We start from the raw sequence: 24,106 nt of genomic DNA, 5'->3' as shown, positions 1-24,106 counted from the left end.
TTCACTTTCACTTCAGAAAACAACAAGATACAGGATGTGATTTGCTCAAACATTTGCTTAAAACTGCTGAACAGTTGAACTATTTGTTAAAATTCATGGATATGGTGTTGGAATAGCGAAGAGTAATGGGTAGCTAAAGGAAAAAAAGGCTAAATATCTAGTCTAATTCATTTTAATATTATTTTTAAAAGAAAGGAAGAAATGGTTGAAATATGGTGTTGTTGCTCAAGGGGTTAATCAAGTTCATATTTCATGATGCGTTTGAAATTTTCCATATCATCATAACACCAAAAATTATTCCCCACTGATGAAAAACCCTGTCCATACTCAAAGACAAGTCTATATGTCATTACTGCACATGAGGGTTTTGTTTACGTTATTGTACACTATAACACCGTGGCTGTGCTCACACATAACTGTTGTGGAACTGTAACAATAGGATACACCGTTGGGGGGGACATGAATGTATTGATGTGCCCTCAGCGGGAGGAGTGTTGCACTAAAGACGCACATAGAGCAGCCTGGTTGAATATGAAGTGAATTAATATCCATATCGAAGAGATACATTTGCACCGTATCTGCGGGACAGATGTCCCCGTGGCACCCCGCATCCTTTATCCCTCCACACATGGAGGACACGGAAATGCAAAGAGCTTACCAACGATCCAGGACAAAAGGGAGCTTGCTGGTTGGAGGGAGGAGAGTGGAGGTTGCGGGGGGATGGTCATGGTGATGGGGAGCTGGTGCTTGGATGAGGACATTTCTCTCCAGTAATTGCATTTTGTGGTATCAGCCCAGGAGGCACAATGACAGCTGTAGAGAGGGGACATGTTGTGTTATGTGTCTGAGAAGACCTCGGCCGAAAGGCCAAACACGTCTGATGAAAATCTGACGCTGTTCAAAGACCATGTGGGAGATGCACAGAAGCCCCGCTCCAGCTTCTCTTAAAGCCCGACTTTGAAATTCAATGTTTATTTCCCAAGATGATTGTATGATTTATTGTTAGATGTGGAGTTAAGACGTCTCGGCATCTGTTATGTCAAATTTCTCAGTGCCAAAGGCGGCACATGGTAAATACTTAGCACTGCTTCCCTGAAATCAAGGTCATTTCTCAGCCTGTGCCGGGTGTAACAGTTTCGACCACAAGGATTTGCACGAGCCGCAACGTGCGACAGCCAGGCATTGTGATGTCAGATACATTCCCAGAAAGCTATAACTGAGCTTTAACCTCAGCTCATTGTGCTCATGAGCATAACTAATGTCCGCTGGTCTCGACAGGTGGGCTATTAATGTCCAAAGGGATCCGAAGATTTGGGGAAATTAAGCCATTTCATCTGCGTTCCTGTGACCACTATTCAACCCTGTTGCCCACCACCAATGAGTCTTCCCATTACATCACTTCCATGGGCTCCCCGAGGCCACTGGAGGCAGACAGTGTTGGGTTTCAAAGCCCGTGTCCGGCCCACGAGCACACCGCACGGCAGGCCTACCTTTTGAGCTCGGGATCAAAGCTCCAAGAAGCTATTGAAAGGAAATTAAAGTAAAATCCTAGCATGAGCTCAACAAATGTCCTGTCCTGTTTATGAAAAGCAGCATGGCTTATATATTTCCCAAAGCTCCTGACAGGTGTCGGATTTCCCTGCAGAAATCCACGTCCTTCCTTCCAGAGGCACAAGGAGCATTTTACATCAACAGCAGGGGCGAGGTCGAGGCCCGAGGACATCCTTCTCCTCTTTCACCACGTCGATGGTACCTTGTGATCTCCGGATCTCGCTGAATGACTGTGGTAACCGCTGCGAGTCACGCTTTGCTAGGCCAAACATACCGAAGCCTTGATTTTACCTCACCTTTTGGAGGATGTGTCTGTGATTAGTGGTTAGAGATGGGAAATGCAACGACCGAAGTGTGGAGAAGTGTGTGGGCGTTTAGTTTTGTGGTGCACGTATCCATTGCCTCGCCCACGTTCGGAGACAAAGCCCCCAGAGTGTGGTCACACACACACACACACACACACACAGTGAGTCCATGATTGTCTCCGGAAACCCCCAGAGCTGTGAAGGAAGCAGCGGGAGCTGTCAGGGGATAATGTGGAGGTCAGAGGGCACGGCGAGGACACGCCGATCGACGGCCTGGTGATCAATCGATTGACCAGTGCTGCGTGCCTCAGGCCCACCAAGGATGTGGCTGTCAGTCTAAACTTGACAGATGGAAAAACGCACAAAAAATGTCTTTATTGTGAAGGGAAACCAAAATGTTTTCACCAGATGCATGTCAACAAAATAGGTGCCATGTGTGCACGAAGCAACTATGTGAATTTGCAGTCATACCCTGCACGTCATGGGTGGATCAATGACTTGTCCTGCATGTAAGTACAGTAAGAGGTCACCGCAGTGGCACATGAACATGACTTCGGCTGGGGATTTTGTTTATGAACTGAACAAACGCAGTGTGTATCTTACGGAGCAGTGAGGGACTGAGTCATGCAGCATTCATCTCTACAGAGTCTTGATAATCACTCGCAGATTGCTGACTTGCCGTGATTAATGCCTTGGCTGGATGCCTTGGACAAATTTGCACCACAAACACACAACTCCTCGGACTGATTCCATTTCATACGCTACCGTAGCTGCTCTGTGCATGCGCGTATGCACACATACATGCCAAGACCACACTGTGACTTTTGGCAGCGCCACACGAATGGAAAGGTGGTGTAATGGTTTGCGCCAAAACGCAATGCTGCTGCTGCTGCTGCTTCTCCTTCTTCACTGCACTTTTCACAGCAGCCTGGTGTGATGTCTGACTGTTTCAAAACATTTCAACAGCTTTTATCTTTCACTGCAACTGACCGTTCAACTCCTTCCAGTGCTCACATGCAAACTGACCCTTCAGCTAATACTTCAAGTACACACACCTTTGCACAAGGAAACAATTTTAAGTGCAAGCAGGCACTTCATTTTTATTCCAAAAACATTTGCCTTTCCTAGTTGCGTTCCAATCTTCCAAAAATTAGAAATTAACGCTGAGAGATTGATGTCTCCGCCCCCTCTCTGCGGTGACTACTCTGTCCCTTAGACATCTTGTGGGGAATCGCTGAATATTTTGTGATGCTAAACAGAAGGCTTTTTGCAAACTCTTTATGCATATTACTCATCATGCAGCTTTAATGTCTGTGGTTTCTCTGCATATATGCAATGTTGATTATGGATTTGTTTGAATCGGGCTTTTGAATGGTGGCAGGTTTTTTTAATATGCAAAATTAAGACTAATGATGTGAAGATGCTCTCAGCCTGGCCTGGCCTTTAATCTCTCTATTCATCTAATCCCTTTTTTCTTTTCAAAGCCTCCAGTGATCACAACAAAGCTGAACTACACACACTTACACACAAGTGTAGAGAAGAAAATGAATATCTTCAGCAAACCATTGGTTTTAATGTTTTATTATGAATCGTCTTTGCTACAATCAGTCCTTAAATGAATCAAGCAAGCTCGAGCAGTATCAAACTGCTTTTTGTATAAGTAGGCCCATGGGAAGGAGGGGAGCTGACACGATCTGGTGCAGTAAGCGTTATGAGTTTAGTATATTGTTAATATTTGTTCATAACTTAGTCATGCTGATATCGCTGGGACCATTCAACTCTGCTGAGCAAGGTTTACTGTATACACTGACTCATAACCTAATAACACCACAATCCAAAAAGACAAAAAAAATACAAATAAGAATACAAAATAAGACTGTCGGGGGAAATGTGTTTTTCAATCAACTAATCTGCAAACTTCGCAGTACACACACACAATATTGTTACTTTCAACTGAGAGAGAGCGGTAAAGAAGAGCGTATATAAATACTCATAAAAAGGACCTATTAAAAAAAGCACATCAAAAATAAAACCACGGTAGCTCTTCCAATCATAAATATAGTCAGTAGTAGTGTTCTCTTTGCATAATACAGCATGTGCACCGCACATCAGAAAGTAATTGGAAAAGCCCTTTATTAGTAGAATCCTCATTTAAAAAAAACAAAATACTCAGAGGTCCCTTTTCCCAAAGAACTTCTTGAAGACGGATTTGTTTCGAGGTCGTGGCAGGCTGGCGAAGCTCCTCAGAGCCGAGTCCTGATGGGCGTCCTGCTGCCATCCAGCCACCGCCAGCAGGGGAGGCTCCGAGCTCCTGCTTGTGGACGTGCTGTCTGATGACTTGTCTCCAACCACCAGGGTCACACAGTAGTTGGAGCCTCTTTCAAGGCCTCTGGGGGGGTGCAACATGGGCTTGATCTTCTGGTAAGTAGCTGAGAGGAAAACGGTGGAAAACAGAACATCAGAAGATTTTTTTAAAAACCCAGCTGTTTATGATTCACAGATACATTATAGATGATTTACGTCAATAACTGAAAAAACTGACCAGATGTGAAGGAGTGGGAGCGACGCTTGTTGCTCAGCCATTCCTGGCCGCCGAATAAAGAGGAGTGTGGGGGGGGAGAGGTGTTGTCGCTGGATGCTCCTGACAGTCGGTGAATCATTGTCTGCTTTGCACTGCCTTCGTCGTCATCTACAGAAGGACACAGATATTAAATGGTAAATAGACTGTATTTATATGGCGCTTTTCACCTATTCACCCATCCACACATCTCAGTCAGGCATCTCTTTCACACGCTGGCGGCACAGCTGTCAGGGGCAATTTGGGGTTCAGAGTCTTGCCCAAGGGCAATTTGGTATGTGAAGCGGATGAGTCATGAATCGAAACCCCTGACCCTCCGATTGGTGGACAACCCGCTCTGATACCTGAGCCACAGCCGCCCCCTTAAAGGCAAACATAAAGGACAGAAGAGCTGGACGCCAAAGAAGCAAAACCTTTACTGTAGGAAGTTCCTACAGTCAAGGTTTTGCTTCTTTGGCGGAGAAGCAAAACGGAACAGACATGAGCTGTGTCTGGGTTCTCCTGTAATGTCTTAGCTCCCCCTAGTGGTACAAACTGCACCTGCAGCAGCCATTTACTATTTTCTGTGATCATCAGAGCACATGATGTATCATAGCAGTGTAAAAGACTACAACGCTGAACGAAATCCTGAATAATGAGTTATCCATCATCATTCATCAATTAGCCGGAAGGATAAAGAAGCTTGATTGATAAAAATCATTACACATCCGGTATGAATACAAATCCTATATAATATGAATCAATAATTAGCATAGAGGAGTGCATCCTCCAACATTGAGTGGCCCAGTGGGGCTATTCAGTAGCCAATGATGGGGGTTTGTGCTTGTATTTACTTTCACTAAGAGTGAATCTGGAGCAGAAGCACGTTTGGCGAATAAACCGTAGCTTTTGTCTGCACAGAGGCCTTCCTACTCACCACAGCGGCCCCCGGGTGAGGACGAGATAACCGAGTGCTCATCCAAACTCCTCAAGTGACTCTGTGGCATTTGACTGAACTCTCTGGTGAGGACGACGATCTCTTTGGTTTGGGCGGCGCCCGGCGGTTTGCGCCTGGGGAACGTTGAAGTGACGTCATGTAGGGAGGAGCAGTGGCATGTGGCCTGACCGTGACAACCAGAGCAGCGTGAGGGATTTCTGAACGGAGAGAGATTATTATTATTTATAAACCATCATTGTAAGGGCTGTGGAAAATCAAGATTTGTGAATAGAAGTCGTTTCAGCCACCATATCTTACAAGGAAACGGGGAGGCCTTGATCCAGGAGGACATTTGACATTGAAGACACAGTCTCACTCTGACCTTTGAGGGGAAAAAAAGACATACAAATTAATCCCAAGTGGAACATAAACCTGGTACTGGCATTAATGAGCTTTGAAATAATGATGGGTCACCTGTGTTTGCTTGTATTTTCATCATCCATTTCTTCATCATGAAGCGTGAGGGGGCATTGAGCAGGTATTCAGACCCATCGCGGAGCCTGAAGGTCATAGGGATGATGCCACAGGGTCAAACACGCAGCTGTCTCTGCTTTTTATATCTGTATAATCTGAAACACTAGTGTTGCCGTTTAGTGCTCATTAGTCTTACTGTAGTCGAAAGCAGTTGGGTTTCTTGGTGTACTCTGGTGCAGCTGAACACTCAGCTCCCAGGAGGTTCAGCGGCAGGCCACACGCAGAACTCTGCAACACATCCCAGACTGGTCACCACCGACTTCTTACCCACCACTTCAATTATTCATCAATTCTGTTCTCCTGAATGTTCTTTGCTGTACTTTTTTTTCCTGCTTACCCTCAGAATATCCTTCCTATCCTGGTAGAAACACACGGTGTGTCTGTGTAAGACGGCATGGTAGGAGTTCCAGCCTCTGGAAGACGCCTGTGAAAACAAGATAAGCGTGTAATGTGTGTGTGTTGCTGACTGTGGACTTTGTGTTTGCTGACCGTGCCACTGGCTTCAACACCGACTGGAGCCTTTCTTACTTTCTTCCCTCCCAGCTGCAGCTTGTGCTTCCTCTCGAGCGTTCCCTCCATCGACTGCAGGTCGGGATTTCCATTCTGTTTGAATGGACACTGTGGTTAATCACACGAGCCATATTTCTCATATAGTAAGATCTACCCGACAACGCATTGCAATTCTCACCAGGGTGAAACAGCGCCCTCCTGTGGCCATCAGCTCTTCTCGCATCTCCGCATCCTCCAGACTTTGCAGGGCTTTTCTCTGCTGACAGGCCTCGTCCAGATCCATGTGGACCGACAGAAGACTCATCGACTGGTCCTGTTCAGAGAGAGATGATACCACCGTCATGACTTGTGAGAAAGATAGTTATTCATGCAGTCGGTTAGTCTCTTAACGGTTCAACAGCTGCTGACCCCGACAACATGTTTACAACTAAAGTTTTGCAAAACATATTCATCATGCACGAATAAATACTGGCATGCTCATTATCATCTAGTACGCATTTTGATCTTTTAACTACTGCATCAATTGAACTTCCAGTAAATTAGATGAATATGTTAAACGGTTCACTTCACCCAATTTACACAAAACACCAGTGGCATATAGACTTGCCGTTGTCATGGACACGTCTTCATTGCTTTGACTATTTCTTTGATGATTTCATAATTTTAATGAACTACCACATGGGCCAAAGTTCACCTCTGAGGACAATAAAGAGATGAAGGCATTTCTTCTAGAAAAGTCCTTTTTTGTTGTAATTTTTAAAAAAAATGCTTTGGAGGATAATCACCTAAATTCTGTTCAACTCCACTTCGGTGGTAGCTGAAATCTCAAAGCTGTAATTATAAATTCAGAAAAAAATGTGTGTGTTTGTAATTTGGGTGAATTGACTCTTCAAAGGGAAAAAGGTGCAACAGGACAGTATCATAGATGTAGACATCACTGTATATCAAACGCTGACCTCACCTTCGAACCGCCTGTGTGCTCATCCACCTCCCCCCTCACCTTTGCCTCCTCCTCCTCATCCTCTCTGTATTGATAAATGTATCTCTGATTGTCGGCCACATCCGGCAGCTTCACCGGATCGGACGCCGTCTCGTTCACCGTCACTGTCGTCTTGCTGGCCGGGTCCCTGTCTGGAAACGCTGCCCAGGACCTCCTGTCCCCTGCAGCCAGTGGAGGGGGGCGACCTCTGGGACCCTTGTCGTAACCCAGCAAGCTCTGAATGTGCGACGGCAGTCGGAACTCGGCCACAAGGAGGTTGGGAGCAGAGGCGGTGACCAGCTTCCGGTAAAGCACGTCCGGGGTCTTGGGTGAAGGGGAGCGAGAATGAGGCACTTTGGGTTGGTCTGAGGGAACAGCGTCTTCCTGGCTGGGCTGGTACATGATGTCTGAGCAGATGCTCTGTCTGTAGTTAGTAGTCTGATTCCAGATGTCCTCTAGCTCTTCCTCCTCCTCCTCAAACTGCTGGTGGTCGAGGTGGACGGGCTCTGTTTGCAGCTCTGCAGTGTCTGCAGATGGGCCTGAAGATGTGGCATAGCTCTCTCTCGTCTTGGTGCAGTCTATTCCTCCCACCTCAACGGACATGAGCCTCCCCACTATCCCCTTAGGCAGCGGGACATCTGGACACGGTGCATCGGAGCAAACCTTGATGCTGCTGGAAGTGGAGATCCCGGAGTCCACCGAGTCCTGACGAACGCTCACGCTCACCGTTGACTTCAAATTCACCACCATGTGAGAAGCTTGGCTCAGGCACTGAAGCCCAGGGCCCTCTTCCTGCATACTATGGGGTCTTGCACCTTTGTGGTACAGGTGCCCATTCAGGTCTCGAATGAGCGTGTGGACACTAGGGCACACGTGTTTATGTCCAACTGTGCTTTGGGCTTGGTTCACATAGATAGGGAGCTCGGAGGGCTGGCTGACCCCATCCCTGTCATCTGTACTAGTTTTAACCAGTGATGATGTTTTGTCCAACTCCCGCTCCGCAGCATTGCACAGACAGAAGTGGGCTTTAGATTGGCTGTTGTACGGAGCAGTCTGATCCTCCTCTTCTCCCGGGGAAAGAGGAGGAGGTGGTTGGGAACTCTTGTCCACGTCAGGCAGAGATCTCACTACAGCTGCCGAAGCCTGCGTGTCAGTTAGGCTGACATCCGATGAGCTGTGTGTGATGGCAGGGGCGGGTCGAGTCTGTTTGAAAGAGCTCAGTGCTGAGTGTCTCTGAGAGTGGGGGTCCGGATCAGCCCCTGCTCCTGTTTTGGACTCCGGGGGGGCGATAGTAATGATGTCCTGAATGCTGGGGATGAGAGTCATGTCCTTGGGCAGGTCAAAGCTCAGCACAGAGCCCAAAGAGAGGAACCTGCAGTGGCTTCTCACCTGACCGGGGGAGGGTAGCGTGGTTGGCCCCTCTGACACAGCATAAGGAATAGTGCTGTATTCTCCTGAACACTCTGTATCAATGTCCCACAACAAGGGATTCTTCATATAGTCTATTGCCTCTTCTCCATCCCCGCTGGCTGGGCTCTTTGGTGAACTCTTCTTCCTCCGGCTTTCCTTCAGCGGCCACGTGTGTGTGTCATATGTGATCGTCTCACATGCATAAGGGGGCATCCCTTCTGATTGCGATTCCAGCCCCATGATTTTCTGGATGGTGTGTCTGCGAGCGTCTCTCTTTCTCTTTCTCTTCATGCCCATTCTCTTGAGGCTGCAGAAGATGGAGCCGCCGCCGCCGCCGCCGCCGCCGCCGCCGCCGCCACTCCCCATCAGAGGGTTGAAGGTGACGTTGGTCGCCTGAGGTGCGGACGCAGAGGAAGATGGCGAGGAGGACGAGGACGGCAAGAAAGTAGGAGAGGCCGAGGCTGCGCAGCGGCTCTTTTGGCGGGGCAGGGTGATACTCTCATACACAGGGGCCGCGGCCAAGTTGTTATCCTTGACATGCAAGTAGGTACTTACCTAAGAAAAGAGAGAGAAGGATATTAGGGCATGCACATGAGCTCTCATTTCACAGAAGCTGTAATTGCATTATCGTCCGCGATTAACCCAGGAGAGCCTTGCGGCCCTCTGTGAGAACAAGGGCCGTTTCACGTGTTAAGGATGAATGAAGACATTAGAGTAAAACTGACGAAGGAAATCAGCTACTTTTCAGCGACAAAACATCAGCCTCTGTTTCTCTGCACATCCAAGAAGACAATGGATTCAGGAATGTACGAGCCTCATACAGAAACGCAAATGTATTAACAACAGGAAAGACAAAAAAGAAATTAGATGAAAGGACAAAAGAACACAGACATGATTGCAATCGCACACTTGCAGGACTTAACCAGAATCACATGTGGCTACAAATGCCGTCATAGCCAGATGTAATGGCCTGACCTTTCAACTCTGTGACTAATCTCTTGTTTCTGTGGAAGCCCCAGACCATAAATCATGGTCTAGAAAGTTCAGTACCACATCCCTGTGTAATGGCTGTTCCTGTATTTAACACACTCTTACTGGGAGCCATTTTGGACCAGCACGTTTCCCAGGCAGTGAGGGGGAGGTCGCCGAACAACATTTGCAGCAGGGAGATGACTGTGTGTGCTTTCTTGCTCTCCACCGTCGTTCTGTCTCTGTCATCGGTGCTTTCCAGCTTTGAATCCTGACTCATTTAGCAAAGTGACGTCCAAAGGAAAGTTTTTAATGGTAGAAGAGTTGGATTATAAACGTATTGATTTTTTTCTGTTGGATTTTTCTCTTGGGAATTTTACCATTCATCTTGCTTTACAGACGACGAACTGAAAAAGCTAAACGACTACTGAGAGATGGCTGCAAAAATGGATTCACATTTAGTCTAGGAAATCCAAAACAAACACAATTTCTTTAAGTGTCCAGATAGATATATGCAATAATTCCTCATGATTCTTTTAAATGTCTATACTGCTAAGAATATTGACATAAAATTCCATATAATATAATTTGTGATCAGGTTATTAAACCACTTTTGAATTTTTGTTGTTTGGCTGAATATATGTATATATATATTTATATATACACATATATATATATATATATATATATATATATATATACACACACACACACATATATATATATGTATGTGTGTATATATATATGTATATAGAGAGAGTGTAAATTCAATGTTTACATAACAGTAACTTTTAACAAAACACATATTTCTTTCTATAACCAGGACATATTTTTGTTCCCTGACTGGAGATCAGCCGCATCACTGCATTTCAGTCATCACCTTTATATATCTTTTGAAAGGATTGTAAAAAATAGCACCCCTTCTACCATCCCATTTAATGTCACAGCATAACATCCTTCATGATTTTATTCGGTTTTTGATTTGCATTTATGGCTGCAGTTAGATGGGAAATTGTGAGTTCTGACAGTAACATGGTTTGTTGTCTTTTCTCACTTTTCTCACGTTAACTGTAAATCTTCCAGCCACATGGGTCTTATGTGAGATGGTGTGAGTGCAAATGTGATAGCACTCTGGCATGACTTGTTTCCTTTTACCGTCACTCATGGCCAACAAACGTGGGGGAAGCTGTGGAGCAGCTGTACCCTGTAACAGGGGTTAGTAGAGCATGCTGCCCCCAGAAAACATCTACACACAGCATGCGACCCCGGCACACTTCGAGACGCAGCATGCAATTCCAATTCACACGCCGCGCGCAATTTACCTCGTTTGCACTCTGCCGATAAATCTTTTTCTTTCGCTTTAAACTACCCAAAGTATTTTCCAAAAGCCCCTGGCAGCGCCTCCAAAAGTTTTTACAGGCAGAAGATTGAGGCACAGTGGGCTGAGGGAGAAAATGGGGGAAAAAAGAAGACGTGAAGAGAGAGAGAGAGAGAGAGCAAGAGAGAGGAATGAACAGCAGTAGACAGTCTTGGAGGGAGATCCCATGCATGGCATTACACAGAGTGTGAATGTTACCGCATTGTTCTCTTCAGGAAAAGCAACAGATACTATTTCTTTCAGTGCTTTTGTGGGAAGCAAAAGTCTGTAGCCTGTCATACTGGTATTCTATAATGATGTTTGGCGACTGCTAGTGTGAAGTGATGGATGTGTCTCTCACCCTGTGGACAGGCTCAGACGTGTCCCCCACTACCTCATCCGTCCTGGCGGGCGCGTCAAGCACCTGAACCTGGCTGTCGCCAGCGTTACCAAAGCTGAGGATGAGGTTGACCGTGCCCCCAAGAGTGGGGCTGCCGGGCTCCTTGAGGACCACTATAGAGGGCCTGGGAGACTCGGAGGGGGAAGCCTCGCCGCCCTGTGCTCCAATAGTGTTCATGAGCTCATACCCATCCTCCGGCTGCCTCTGCTCCTGTTGCTCAGCATGTCTGGGCAGGAGAGACGAGGGTCGGCCGTCTGCTGCTGCCCTTAATTTGTCTACTTCCAAGGTGTAAAGCCGGGACGGATGGGACAGGTAGGCGTCTAGCTCAGAAGCTGAACTCTGTTTGGGGAGCCGCGAAAATAAAGAATTAACAAATATTCACATTGGTAAATAATTATTTAATCGGTAGCCTACAAACTATGTTTCTTTTAAACTTCTTTCCAGTTGTTCCAAATGTTCCCCTCTCCAGCCACAGCCAGTCAATCTTTTAGTCCTTCTTGAGGTTTTGTGATTCATTAATGATCACGATTTTGTGGCTTATTAGTTATCTTATTATTATTATGATGATGATGATGATAATTATTATTAATCATGAATTAAACATTTAAAAACATTTATTGTCAAAAACAACCAAAAGAAGGCTCCATGCATGGTACAGTCAATCATATCACTCCAGTTGTCAGATTTGAACACTCAGTTTTTAAATCAATGGTGAACACATTTCCTGTTTACTGCTGCCTTACATTATATCTCATTTATTTTACACTACCCTGTTACTTTAACTTGTGTGTGTGTGTGTGTGTGTGAGTGATATATAAATAAACTTTATCTGCCTTACAGTCACCTCTGACCTTTTGTGTCTGTATACACAGACCTCTGTCTTTTGTGTGCAGACAAAAGACATTTTTTAAAGGGCATTATTTCTTTCTTTAAGGACCCAAGACTGTCTCCACAATAAATGCCTTTCCGCTCATTTACCTGTGTGAATGGGGAGCACATTGTAGCCTCACAATAAATGTTATCTTGTGAAAGCTGCTGTCTGCACTTCTTGTGAAGCCACTGCTGCTTCTGAGCCCTCCAGTGCACCAAGATCCACCCAAGCATACTCCTCAGTTCCTCCAAGCGCTCTCTCACCTGCAAGACAGAACTCAGTGTTTGTAAAAGCAGAAACATTGATCCAACAACGTATTCGAGGATCAGAGCGAGTCCCGCTCACCATTTGTGTGAGGTGGTGGTCTTTGTCTAAAAGGTGCCTTCCTGCAGCCGCCAGCTCATCAAACTCCTCAAACTTGAGCTCAATCTGCATGTCCAGCTCTGCAGCCAGCGGCTTCTGCCCATCTTTCCCGGGATGCAAGGCGGTGTCTGAGAAAATGCATGACCTGGTGTCTTCTGTCCATGAGCTATCAAAAGGAGAGGGTGGGGGTAAGGGGTCGTGAGGAGACACGCAACAGGGTTGTGAGAAAAGCCATATGATCATATGATCATCATATTCATTGCCTTGTCACACTTGGCCACAAACCTGCACTGACCTCCCCAGCACATTTTAAATGATACATTTCACCAGGGACCTTTGCTTGACAAGGAGAACATCATGTTCTTTTTACTGAAAAGATATTGTAATGTGTAGATAGTCTCACAGAGAGAATTACGAAAGGGCCCGCAGGACCCCCACGCCCCGCTTACATCATGGCGAGGTAGCTCCTGAAGAAGTCCTGGAGCTGCACAAATTCCTGCAGACGTGATTTGTTCTCCGTCACACTCTTTCCCAGCTCGCTCCAGGCCTGCAGCGTGGCCTGGATCTTTGCCCCGAGTACGTGCACTCTCTCAGGGCACAGCTCCTCCAAGCGAGCAGCCAGGTCCTCCATCTCCTTCACCTCCTCCCTGATGACTTCATAGTCAATCTGTGGAGAATCAAAGTGAAAATCTATCATCTCTCATCAAACCTGGTATCACTCAGACAGCCTGTACCAATTGCATCTCTGTATGACTATGACCTCATCCCCATAGCTGTATGCATATTATTCAGCTGGAGACCCATATGGTCAACATGTGTGCTGCCACGCTATAGCAAGCTTGCAATCTTTTTCCACTTTTTCTTTTCTCTCTTTTTGACGAGGCAGTAATTAATAGCACTGCGGGTTCTCTGGGAGTAATACTTCATAACATTTCTCAGATACAGTTAGCCTCAAGAACACTGTGTTGTGAATGCCTGTGTGCTGACGGCAGTTATTTCAGTTTCGGAGATTAGGTCATTTCTCCTCTTCGACGGTATCAAGTCCAGACAGCTGTGTGTGTGTGTGTGTGTGTGTGTGTGAGAGAGAGAGTGAGAGAGAGAGAAAGAGAGAGAAAGAGAGAGAGAGAGAGAGAGAGAGAGAGAGAGAGAGAGAGAGAGTATGAGGTGTGTGTGATAAACAACACTGCCCAAAAATGACGCATTTTGTGACTTTACCATCACCGACCTCACATCTTCAACCCCATGACCCTTGGACGCACGTACACACCCCACCACATTTACTGACTAACACACACATTGGGAGCTAAGAGAAATGTGACTCACACAAGCATAAATAAATATCCTGTGTGAATCATAAACATTTGCACGCTCTATGCATGTGTGTGTGTGTGTGTGTGTGTGTGTGTGTGATTACATGGGGCAGTTTGTGTAAGAAATTAAACACAGCACAAAGTGGGGTGGGCTGGCCCTTTCTTTAGATGTGAGAAAAATCTGGCACAACAGGAAACAGACTGTGGAACAATGTGTTGGGGGGGGGGGGTGCGAGAAGGAGAAGGGGAGCTTAAAAAAAAGGTCACAATCCTGAGTCAATGGAAAGGAACACTGAATCGCATTAGCCCCAGTGAATCATTCGAAATGTTTGCACCATACTGGCAACACGTGTCAGCATCTCCCTCTCACCTCCAGGTGGTCCTGCTTCTCCTGCAGAGACTCGAGGCCGCATCGGTCGGGCTCACACTGGATGGCCATGTCTGTCTCTCTCTCTAGGACGTCCAGGCCGAGCTCCTTGCTGCAGGATAGGCACTCCTCCACGCGCACTGCAAGGCCGGCATGCTGGCGAGGCACAAAGTCATCATAAGCGCTTGTAGGGATGCCCTTAAGTCATTATACCTCACTGTGTATTATTTGTTTTCCCAATGAGAGACACATTGCAAATGAGTGTTTAAAACAGTGTCATGATGTCGCCTCTGGGCATGTGTGCATGCTCTGTTTTGACATGTGTGCTGCTTTTTTTCATATATAAATTGAATTAACATAAACGCGCTCATGTGGAGGGGAGTGGTGGCTCGATTGGGGCCCATTAAAATACATTGCCATAGACAAAAGGAAACCAGATGCGGCTCAATTGGTTTGTGCAGCTGCTTGTAACAAAAGTGGAGGCATGTAAAGACCATTCAGCATCGTCTAAGATCATTATAACTTAACAAACTCTGCACCATACATGGAAACTAGAACTAGAGCTTCCCTATGTTCATGTTGTCGAAACCAATTTCCCATCTCCTCACCTTGCTCAGCAGCTCCCGGATGGCCTGGTCATGGCTCTGCGATCGGCCCCTCTCCCTGACAGTGTCATTCAGCATCTCTACAGCCTCTCGTAGTTCCTCCACGGGGTTCCCCATGCTCTCCATCAGGGGCTCAGCCCCACCACTGCTTTGGAGTTCCAGCAATGTAGGAACTGCGGAGATCTCACTTTGGAGAGGCTGTTAGGTATAGTAAAAACACGTCTGTTAATACAAATGATAAAAAGAAGGCATTTTTTTGCCAAACAAATAGTTTTTGGTTTTATCTGCTCAAGTGTCTGTTCGTATCTGTCTCCAAAGCTGTTTTCAGACATGAACTTAAGAAAATGAAGTGAAAGAAAGAAACAACAATGTCACCACCTCAATGCTATCTGTATTATGAGAAACAGCTATGCAGATAAATAAGACATTTCTTTAACCTCTGGTGAGATGTGTCTCACCTGTCCCAGGCTGTACTGGAGACCATCCTGGCTCTCCTCCAGCTCCACGCGCTCCAGGAACTCAGTCAGCATTCGCGTGTCCTGCAGCTCGGAGCTCTGCTGGGTCAGGGCACTCTGGACACAGTGGTACCTGGGAAATACATGAATGTTTTCATGACCAGCTACACCTTAACTGTGATCCACATCCGCATATATACAACCCCACATCCTTCAGCAGAACCACATTACAGAGACCGACTGGTGTAAGTCACCATGCCAGAGCACAGTTTATGTAATCATATATCATGTGTCACGTAAACATATCCTGCAGTTCAGGGCGTGAAGTTACTCTGTCCGTGCAGAGTTTACACTTGAGATGGTAAAGGGAGCAATTTGAAAGGGTGTTTTTTTCATAATAAATGAGCCCTAAGTTGCTTGTATGTAGCATGAAATAATGACATCATCCCCAACTGTCTTACAGCTGCTTAGTGAGAGACTGTACCTGCATCACTGGCCCCTCAGGCTGCACAAGTGTCCATCCCTGCCCCATGTAACGCCCCCATCCTGGAAACACTCTCACTGAGCCCGTTCCATCTCTTCATTTTCTTTGGTCAGCTTTGTGTTTCTTTACACAGTCTGAACTTTTGTTTATGGACACATGTCCAGTCGAAACAAGTACAACATCATAAGGTTTAACTGAGAGTCCATGGCAACAACTTTGTCTTGGGCCTACCAAAGGAAGGCGTCATTTTGCAAACATCGAATGGGTGACTCTGACACACACTGACAAGCCGTGGGTGAAGTGCATGTCAGGACGGCGGTGCAGACCTCACTAAGTGCCGCATGAATCACAAACGAATAAACCTTGAGCCTTGCAGGGAATGAGTGCATGGAGAATATTTTTTGCCAGGTTTGAGGGGAAAAAAAGCAGCTCATGAGATATATGGATATATTGCTTTGTGGTTTATGGGGTGAAATTGTTTGTCTTAAATAAAAACAGGGGGTTTTATGAATAAACTCTTCCATGTCGGGCTGCAGACGAGCCAAGCCTAAACCTGTGACCTCTTGGAAACACTGACAACATTCTTACTTTATTTCCTGACCACAGTGATGAGCAAAACGACTAAAGTCTGGAGACTCATCCACAACATGAGCCCTTCCACGATGAGAGACATCAGGGGGCTACCCCTGACTTTCCCCCTTTCCTTCTCTTAAAAAAGAACTCACTTTCTTTCCACCTCCGCCATGCGTGCTGGCAGCCTCTGTGTGAGTGGGTGACTGTGGCCGTGGAGGCCGTCCACCTCTTGCCTCAGAGCACCGAGCTCCAGGCTGCGTGCTGCCACCTCTTTCTCCAGCAGACAGCTCTCCCTCTCAGCCATGCTCATCGTTTCGGGGTCACCGGCGAGCGCCGATTCCTTCATGGAAAGCTCCACGGACTCTAGCCAGGCCTCAAGGCTGCCCAGGGCCTGCAGCACTTTTACAACCTATACAGTCAGGAAGCAGAGAGGCTAGTGATGTATACGTTTTGCTGCTGCGATTTACAGGCTTCAACAAACACAACCGACACACTGTATGAAGGAGACAATAATAGGTACAACAACTGGAAGTAGACATTGGTCTGACCTTCATCTTTTGTACTGAAAGATTCACGCTTTCTTGACTGAAGATGGGCTCAGACTACAGGACTCTCGGTCCGATTTAACCCCGTTTTGACCCTTTGCTACACTGGCAGCTGCTCACAATTACAGACTTGTGGAGCATCGGGGTCTACAGGTGAACTCCTGTAGTCTGAACCCAGCTTTAAGTCATCAAATCTGGGCGGATTTACAGCCTCTTTCCAACTCCTAAATGAATTACATAGACGCACAATTTATATTCCTTGGATTCGCCTTCATAAATTGCTGGGGATATACAGAGCCTTACAGTCTCCCGGTGGTAATTAAGGTGGTAAAGATGAAAGTAAATCTTCTAACCATGAGTGTACGTATGCATGTACAACCTAGGCTCTGGTCCAGCACAAAGCGTCTAACAATGAGCGCTCCTGATCCAGAATCATCCATCACAATCATTAAATTCTCCAACGGTGACTAATCTCCTCAGTATGACGTACAGATGAGTGCCTCTTTTGAACCATTGTATGAATCTCACCCGAAAGCCAAGCTCCTCTGAGGCCTGCAGAAACACAGCGTTCCTCTGGTGCCTCCTCCGCAGTTCTTCCCACAGGACTTCCAGCTGGCTGAGGAACTCCTCGATCTTGGCGCTGCCGGGGTGCTGTGCACGGACAAGCCCTCGGCCCTCCTGGGGAACAGGCGTGAAACTGGTGAGAGCGTGTGATGACTTAGGACTGGGCTCTATGCAGCAAAAGGTGGACCTAATCTGAAGCTTTGTGTAACCGAACCTGTCTCAGATGAAATATCAACTCGTTATATGATTAAAACACAAACCAGACCTGGTGCCCAGTTTGCAAAATAGGGGGAATATTTTCGTTCAAGGCATTCATCCAGCGCTCATGTTTTCAGAGGAGCTGAATGTAATGGTCCGTCTCCGTTTACCCTTTTGACCACCTCTATCCTGGCTCTGTTGGTGAGGATGTCTCGTTCCAGAGTGTGCTGACACCTCCTGGCCGCTTCCAGCCCCTCGAAGCTGGCTACTGAACACACCTGTGTGGCCACGGACACGTTGTCTTTCAGCCAGGACAGAGTCTGACACGGAGATTAGAGACAAAACAGGGAAAGGAAAATTGTTAGAGAAAGAACAGCTCAAATGAATCTGCATCTGAGTGCAGCTATAAGAGCCACAGCGACAGGCACACAGGCGGTGGTGCGCATCCTGATCATAAAACACACTCACAAGTCACACTTGAATATAAGACAACTAAGTCTAATTTAAGAGTGTGACATAATGTCTGTGGCCGGTCAAAAGAAGAAGGTGTAATTACTGATGAGCACAACTGCATTGCTGGGTGCCTCAGAATTCAATAAGAAAAAATATATTTTTGTAAGGCACGATGAACCATTCCTGTGTCCGCAAAAGTTCTGTAGAGTATACAGACAGTCTTGAAAGGTGATTACTGGTGTAAACAGAAATGCAAGTGTGCCTGGCATGAGTCGAGTCACCTTGTCAGCAGATACGGTGAACTTCTGAAGCTGCATGTGAAGCTGTGGGTGGCCTTGAGGGGCAGTGGCAAGCTCGGGCTCTGCTCTGGGCCTCCTGCTGCAACGAAAACACAGACATGTGACTCCAATTATGACTTACATAAAGGACTCTCTCTCATTATGTAAGTCACAGAGACAGAGGAAGAAGCCAGGCTGAAATGTCACCTCTCTGCCTTCAATCGATGTCTGACGATGACATCATTCGCACATGCAGGCCCGTCTCCCGCGGGAAAAGAGGTGTGGCTCACTGATTGCTGTTCCTGGCTTTGGCTGCTCGGCGTTCTCCCACCGCTCTCACATTCATCGGGGCTCTGTGGACAAAAAGAGTAAGTATAAGTCTCTGTAGGAAAACTCTAAAAGATCAGCAACGTTTCATCCGAGCAATGTTTTCTTTTGTCGTGTCAACCATTCACAGAATAAATGTTGACCGGATTCATAAACATCTCAGACGGAGGATTTCTTTTATAGACAATGGCGTTGCTGTAGCTCGCTGCAGATGTGAAAGTTACAATATGGCTAGAGGCTGGACAATGTGGACAGCTGCCCACCGTAGAGTAACGTCTCTCCTGTAAATGACCCAACCCAAACTATATTTTCTTACAAAGGTTTGCTATTCTCAGTGAAATAACCCAGGGTAGGCTCACGATGAGAGCTGTTTTTCTCGGCTTGACGGCATCAAAGTTTGTAATAAAATACTACAGATGGCAGCAAAAGTTTAAATAAATCATAATTGCTTTATGAAAGAACACATTAAGCCTAACAAGGTTGGCAGCATGTGCTACACCACTCTGATGACTAAAAAGCACCAAAAAGCCATTGCAGTTGGAAATATAACCCTTTTAAACTCCCCTATCCCCAACTCTCATTAAATGGCAGCAGTGTTTTTTCAGCCCTGAGATACTGAGTCCCATGGCCGTCCACTCCGCCTCTGTCGAGAACTGTGCAGTGGAGTCTTTAGAAAGGTCAATGCCAGAGCTACAGACATAGTCTACGGGCAGGAATATATTGAATACATCGACGGCTACTAAGCCTCTTTTACAAGCATCCAAGTGTTTTAAAGGGTGGACAAAGGACTCTGCAGCAGGGTTCCCAGAGAGAGCTCCATGTACCTGGACTATTACAGAGTGGGATATCCTGATAACTGGTCCTGTATATTAACTGCAGTCCACTGCAAAATGATGCATCAGAATCAAAAAGAACCAATGAAAGAAAGTAAGAGCCATGACAAAATTCAAATGTTTTCTTTTCTTTTTTTGGGGGGGGGGGGGGGGGGGGGGGGGGGGGGTTGTGTTCTTGAGTTTCCTTCTTTCCAGTGGTTTTGCGTGTACTACAAAAAGGCTTTATTTGCTTTTCTAACCAAATCTGGATTGGCATAAATATGACAGAAATAAATAAACTGTGAATTTAGTAAAGCATTTTCTTATGCTGACATTTCTCTCCCTGCCTGCATGAATAATTCGGACCACGCTGTGTTAATTGTTCAGTTATGCCAGTAAAAACAGTGCTAGCGCAGGCAAAGTTTTCTGCAACAATCAGCAAGACAAATATGCATCTGTCAATGCTTTAAAAATTAAAAAAATTGGAAATATTGAATTTATCCAACAGCCAAAACGCACAAAAGATTAATTATCAACGATGATAATATAATAATAAGGAGTAGATTTAAGTTCACCATATTATTATCTGACTAGAAGAAGTGAGTCAGTATAGAAAAGTGTCACCTCCAGGGGAGATGGAATAAATTCAAAGGGTCTTACATCATTTACTAACACGCCAGTCGTTTTATGGGCAAGGCCAGATTGTTACATATATTTGTTAAAGCTGCAAAACTAATATTCTGGTGTGACTGATGACAGGGTTGATAAGCATCGCGGACATCTCCTCCTCAGATATTTGCTCCTGTCCTTCATCCTTCACTCTGGCTTCCATTCTAAACAACTCCTGCGGTGCACTCGACACCCCACTCTGCCTCATGAGAAAGAATGATGTCAGCCGCAGAGAGAAAACAGCCTTTATTGATTTCCTTTGTCACATTTGATGGCATGCAGTGTTTTGGCCTCATCCGATGATCTCCTATTTCAACATGCGTCTCCCTATCTGGGTTCCGTTGATCCTTATCTGTTTTCTACTGAGCTCCTCTTCCCCTGTGTGTCTCTCTGCAATGTGCTATGAAGTGATGTCAGCCAAGAAGTATCACTTAGCACCAAGCCCATCTGGTCTGCAGCCCTGGCATCTGGTCACAATTAGCCTGAGAAACAGACGATAGCCATGTTTACCTCCAGAAACAAGAAGCCATACCACTGCTAGCGCAGGCGTGGACGTTTGGATCGTAATGCATGTACCCACTCGGACATACGGACATCAAAACCTTTAATCCGCTGAGCCAAATTTTAACAGAAGTGGAGAGACTATAAATAAAACTGCTATCTTCCAGCGAGTACGCAAAAAGTCTCAGCGCCACCACCAGCCCACAGACCTGAGCAGCTGCATCTCGTATTGTTCAAAACACTGGAATCAATTCAGCTCACTCGGGAGCCGAAGTTAAAGCTCTGCGAAAGTATGTGACAAATTACTTTTACTGTTCAACTGGTGGCTGTGCCTGGCTCTACGTTTGCCCTTGTGGCTCCTGGGTTTTGTTTGGAGTGTCTCATAAATCCTTCCATGAAGAGTGACGAGGCCTCCGTAGACATCGCACCCAGGTAACTCCCAGTAGAGTGCAATAAAGAATACTAACTGCTGTAAAATAGAGCTCAGGGTTGCCATGCCAACAAGCCCAGCGCCCCCCCCCTCAGAAACAACTGAGCCAGGCCTGCTGCGGTCTGATGGGCTCGTGTCACAGGTGGCGAGAGGCCACAGGTCCAGTAAGAATCTAAAAAACACGAGCTGGGAAACAAACTGAACCAGAAGAACAGGGAGAATGGAAAGAGTGAAGTTTACTCTCCTCGAGCATCTGGGCATTTTTCTCACCGAGGCCAGAGGCTCAGCAGGGACTTCACAAGAACTCGGGGTCAACAAGAGGAGAGGAGCATTGCATCATGGGATACCTCTGGTCGTAACACCAATAGCCACTGTGCATTCACATATGAATTGTGAAGGGATTTGATGTGCAGACTTAAAAGGACTGAATATATATATAATTGATGGTTTTTAACTTAGGGTACCCTACCCCTCTTTTCAAAGGCACAAATAGTATTTCCTTGTAGGTTTATGGGCATTAGGATTACTGCAGCACCCGCATGTTTAATAAAACACTGGTGGGCCTCTTTGACGGGACACCGCTGACCCCGGATTAACCAACAGACCGTCTTTGAATAAAGCATTAATCCAATGACTGTGTACTTTGGTTGGAGTGGCCAAGATATTACTACCATACCATAAAGTGAAATTTTGGGTCGGCAGGAAAAGCTTATTTGCTCTGGCCCACCGTTCAACCCTGCCGTACAGTCACGGTTTGACATTTTTCATGGAAACATATGGAATGCTGGTGCCAGGGTAAATAACACTTCTAAAAGCTCTTCCTGCGACTCCTACAAGTTGACGATATTCCTAACATTTGCAGGGTGAGGTTCTTGTTGGGAGATAAAGAAGCTTGGCAGGAAACCAGAGATGCTACACATCTTCGCTGGTTCCTCATCTTATCAAGGACTTCCTCATAACTAGGACACCAGGATGTTATTAAGTGCAACGAACCAGCACGTGGGATGGAAAACCAGCAGCATGCTGGGTGCCAATAAGAAACCGCTGCACCACAGCACATCCAGCAGACTCCAGAAATACTGTTATTTAGGAAAAACCTGCTTAAATTGTAAATCAGGGATTTTCCAATTCAAAGGACAAAGTGCGTCACTTTGTGCAGCCACAGATGTCGTAGTACTGGAAGAGGCTGACCTCATCTTTCGCCAGCACCGATGGCGTTGTTCTCTCGCAGTCAAGAGCCACAGTGCGGTTTCTCCAGTAATAGAACGAAATAAGGCAGCCACTCACCACACAGCCTTTCAGGCGATTCTGTTCCTCCTTCACCTCCTTTCCCATGATCCTTTGTGTCTCTGTTCCCACATTGCCCTGGGGTTCACGCACCAGTGTCAGGGGGTCAGCATCTTCCCTGGTGAAAGCAGAGCCAGTGGGAGAGAGTGTGGTCCTGTCACTCCTGCAGGTCGAGCAGATCAGGAGTTTACTGTGGTGCTGACAGCGGGGCTACGGAGGCCCAATTAAGGCTCTGAGGTTTTCTACCAGTGTTTGTGTTATTCGGTTGAAATAGCTGATAAGACAGATGAGATGACGTAATATTTGGATCTAAAGATAGCACACTGACATGAGAAGCTCTCAGCCTGAGAAATATTTGGAAAGTTGTTGGCTGTCAGCGCTGTGGGCTCAACTCGAGTGTTACAATGAACATGGAAAAGATTTTCTGCCTTTTTTGCCCAGGTAGAGGTTGGATCCTAAGAATCCTAAAAAGTTATAACAATCTATAAGTAAGTCATTCAACCCTAAATTTCATGATCTCCTGATTTTCAATTTTGTAATAACTGAGTATCCAAAATACAGTCGGGGATACTGCCTTTAAATTTTTCTTCTGTTTTTTTCCAGGAGATGTTCCTCTGTATGGACATGCCACATGTTTTACTGCTGTGGGTGTGTCACCGGTGTCAGTGATTCAGTAAGGACCCCAGTGCACGATCAATGTCATTTCTTGCAGTTTAGTTCCTGCAGCTGGTTAAGTATATCTTGCTTCTGATAGCATAATGAGGCAAAAGTCTGAATTCTTACTGTAGGCAATTAAAGTAACAATAAATCTGTTTTACAAATGCTGTAAAGATGCCATTCTTGTAAACATCTTAGATTTTGCAGATTCTTCAAGGCGATGGCAGGATTTCAGTAGTGAGAGCAAACCATGTTGCCAACTTAACTCCGCAAGCCAAGACACTATTCATCGTGTACAATAATCAAACATGTAGTCAATTCCCAAAGCAGAGCAGAAAACTGAACAGTGAGTGATGATCCGTGTGGCCGGCGGTCTCCAGACACCCAGACAGAGCACTTTGCTTATAATCATTCAGTGATTCAAACCCAAATGAAACACGCCTAATCAAGAGGGAGACAGAAAGCTCATTTTCTTTTTGGAAAAACTTCTCCGGGGTTTCGCCAGTGTAGACTTTTAATGTTGGGTACCAGAAGAGTAATAACAGCAAAATACGGTTCCAGCTCAGTGGAAACCTCCGGAGGACCAATTACCGCGTGAAATGGCGCATGTATTCAGGGGGCCACCAACGTTGCGGTGTCCTTGGCCTGCCGTCTTACCTGAAAACTTTATGAAGAATTGCCCAGCAGTCCTTCACCTCACTCTGCTTCTGCGTCACGCCAGTGGCCAGGGCAGGATGGAGATTCGACAGCTGGGACACGCTCACGTCAAGCATCTACCACACACAGGCCTGTCGGTTAGTTAGAGAAGGCTACTGCAACACACACACACACGCGCACACACACACACT

General features: G+C 46.1%; 1 protein-coding gene across 7 annotated transcripts in view; it reads right to left on the bottom strand.

Annotated features, from left to right (window-relative positions):
* Positions 1–3,421: 3,421 nt before the first annotated feature.
* Positions 3,422–24,106, bottom strand: part of LOC118283958 — a 28,343-nt gene continuing 7,658 nt past the window's right edge. For 3 of the 7 annotated variants that reach the window (XM_047335150.1, XM_035606435.2, XM_047335152.1), the window contains 25 exons: positions 23,916–24,031; positions 22,602–22,764; positions 18,783–18,928; positions 18,579–18,675; positions 18,015–18,164; positions 17,611–17,760; positions 16,690–16,946; positions 15,484–15,613; positions 15,029–15,223; positions 14,424–14,576; positions 13,193–13,410; positions 12,726–12,909; positions 12,488–12,643; positions 11,471–11,848; positions 11,075–11,194; positions 7,356–9,338; positions 6,573–6,707; positions 6,413–6,487; positions 6,222–6,308; positions 6,021–6,112; positions 5,825–5,910; positions 5,669–5,732; positions 5,351–5,568; positions 4,399–4,545; positions 3,422–4,285 (listed from right to left, as the gene is read on the bottom strand). In XM_047335150.1, the coding sequence (XP_047191106.1) occupies positions 4,026–4,285; positions 4,399–4,545; positions 5,351–5,568; positions 5,669–5,732; positions 5,825–5,910; positions 6,021–6,112; positions 6,222–6,308; positions 6,413–6,487; positions 6,573–6,707; positions 7,356–9,338; positions 11,075–11,194; positions 11,471–11,848; positions 12,488–12,643; positions 12,726–12,909; positions 13,193–13,410; positions 14,424–14,576; positions 15,029–15,223; positions 15,484–15,613; positions 16,690–16,946; positions 17,611–17,760; positions 18,015–18,164; positions 18,579–18,675; positions 18,783–18,928; positions 22,602–22,764; positions 23,916–24,031 (5,760 nt within the window). In that variant the 3' untranslated portion in view covers positions 3,422–4,025. The remainder of the gene's footprint in view (positions 4,286–4,398; positions 4,546–5,350; positions 5,569–5,668; positions 5,733–5,824; positions 5,911–6,020; positions 6,113–6,221; positions 6,309–6,412; positions 6,488–6,572; positions 6,708–7,355; positions 9,339–11,074; positions 11,195–11,470; positions 11,849–12,487; positions 12,644–12,725; positions 12,910–13,192; positions 13,411–14,423; positions 14,577–15,028; positions 15,224–15,483; positions 15,614–16,689; positions 16,947–17,610; positions 17,761–18,014; positions 18,165–18,578; positions 18,676–18,782; positions 18,929–22,601; positions 22,765–23,915; positions 24,032–24,106) is intronic. The other 4 variants (XM_047335151.1, XM_035606436.2, XM_035606437.2 and 1 more) reach the window with 4 other exon arrangements.

This window comes from Scophthalmus maximus, chromosome 10, assembly GCF_022379125.1.
Source record: "Scophthalmus maximus strain ysfricsl-2021 chromosome 10, ASM2237912v1, whole genome shotgun sequence".
Lineage (NCBI taxonomy): Eukaryota > Metazoa > Chordata > Actinopteri > Pleuronectiformes > Scophthalmidae > Scophthalmus > Scophthalmus maximus.
The sequence above is the reverse complement of the archived record's forward strand: the minus strand, read 5'-3'. Positions and strand labels throughout refer to the sequence as shown.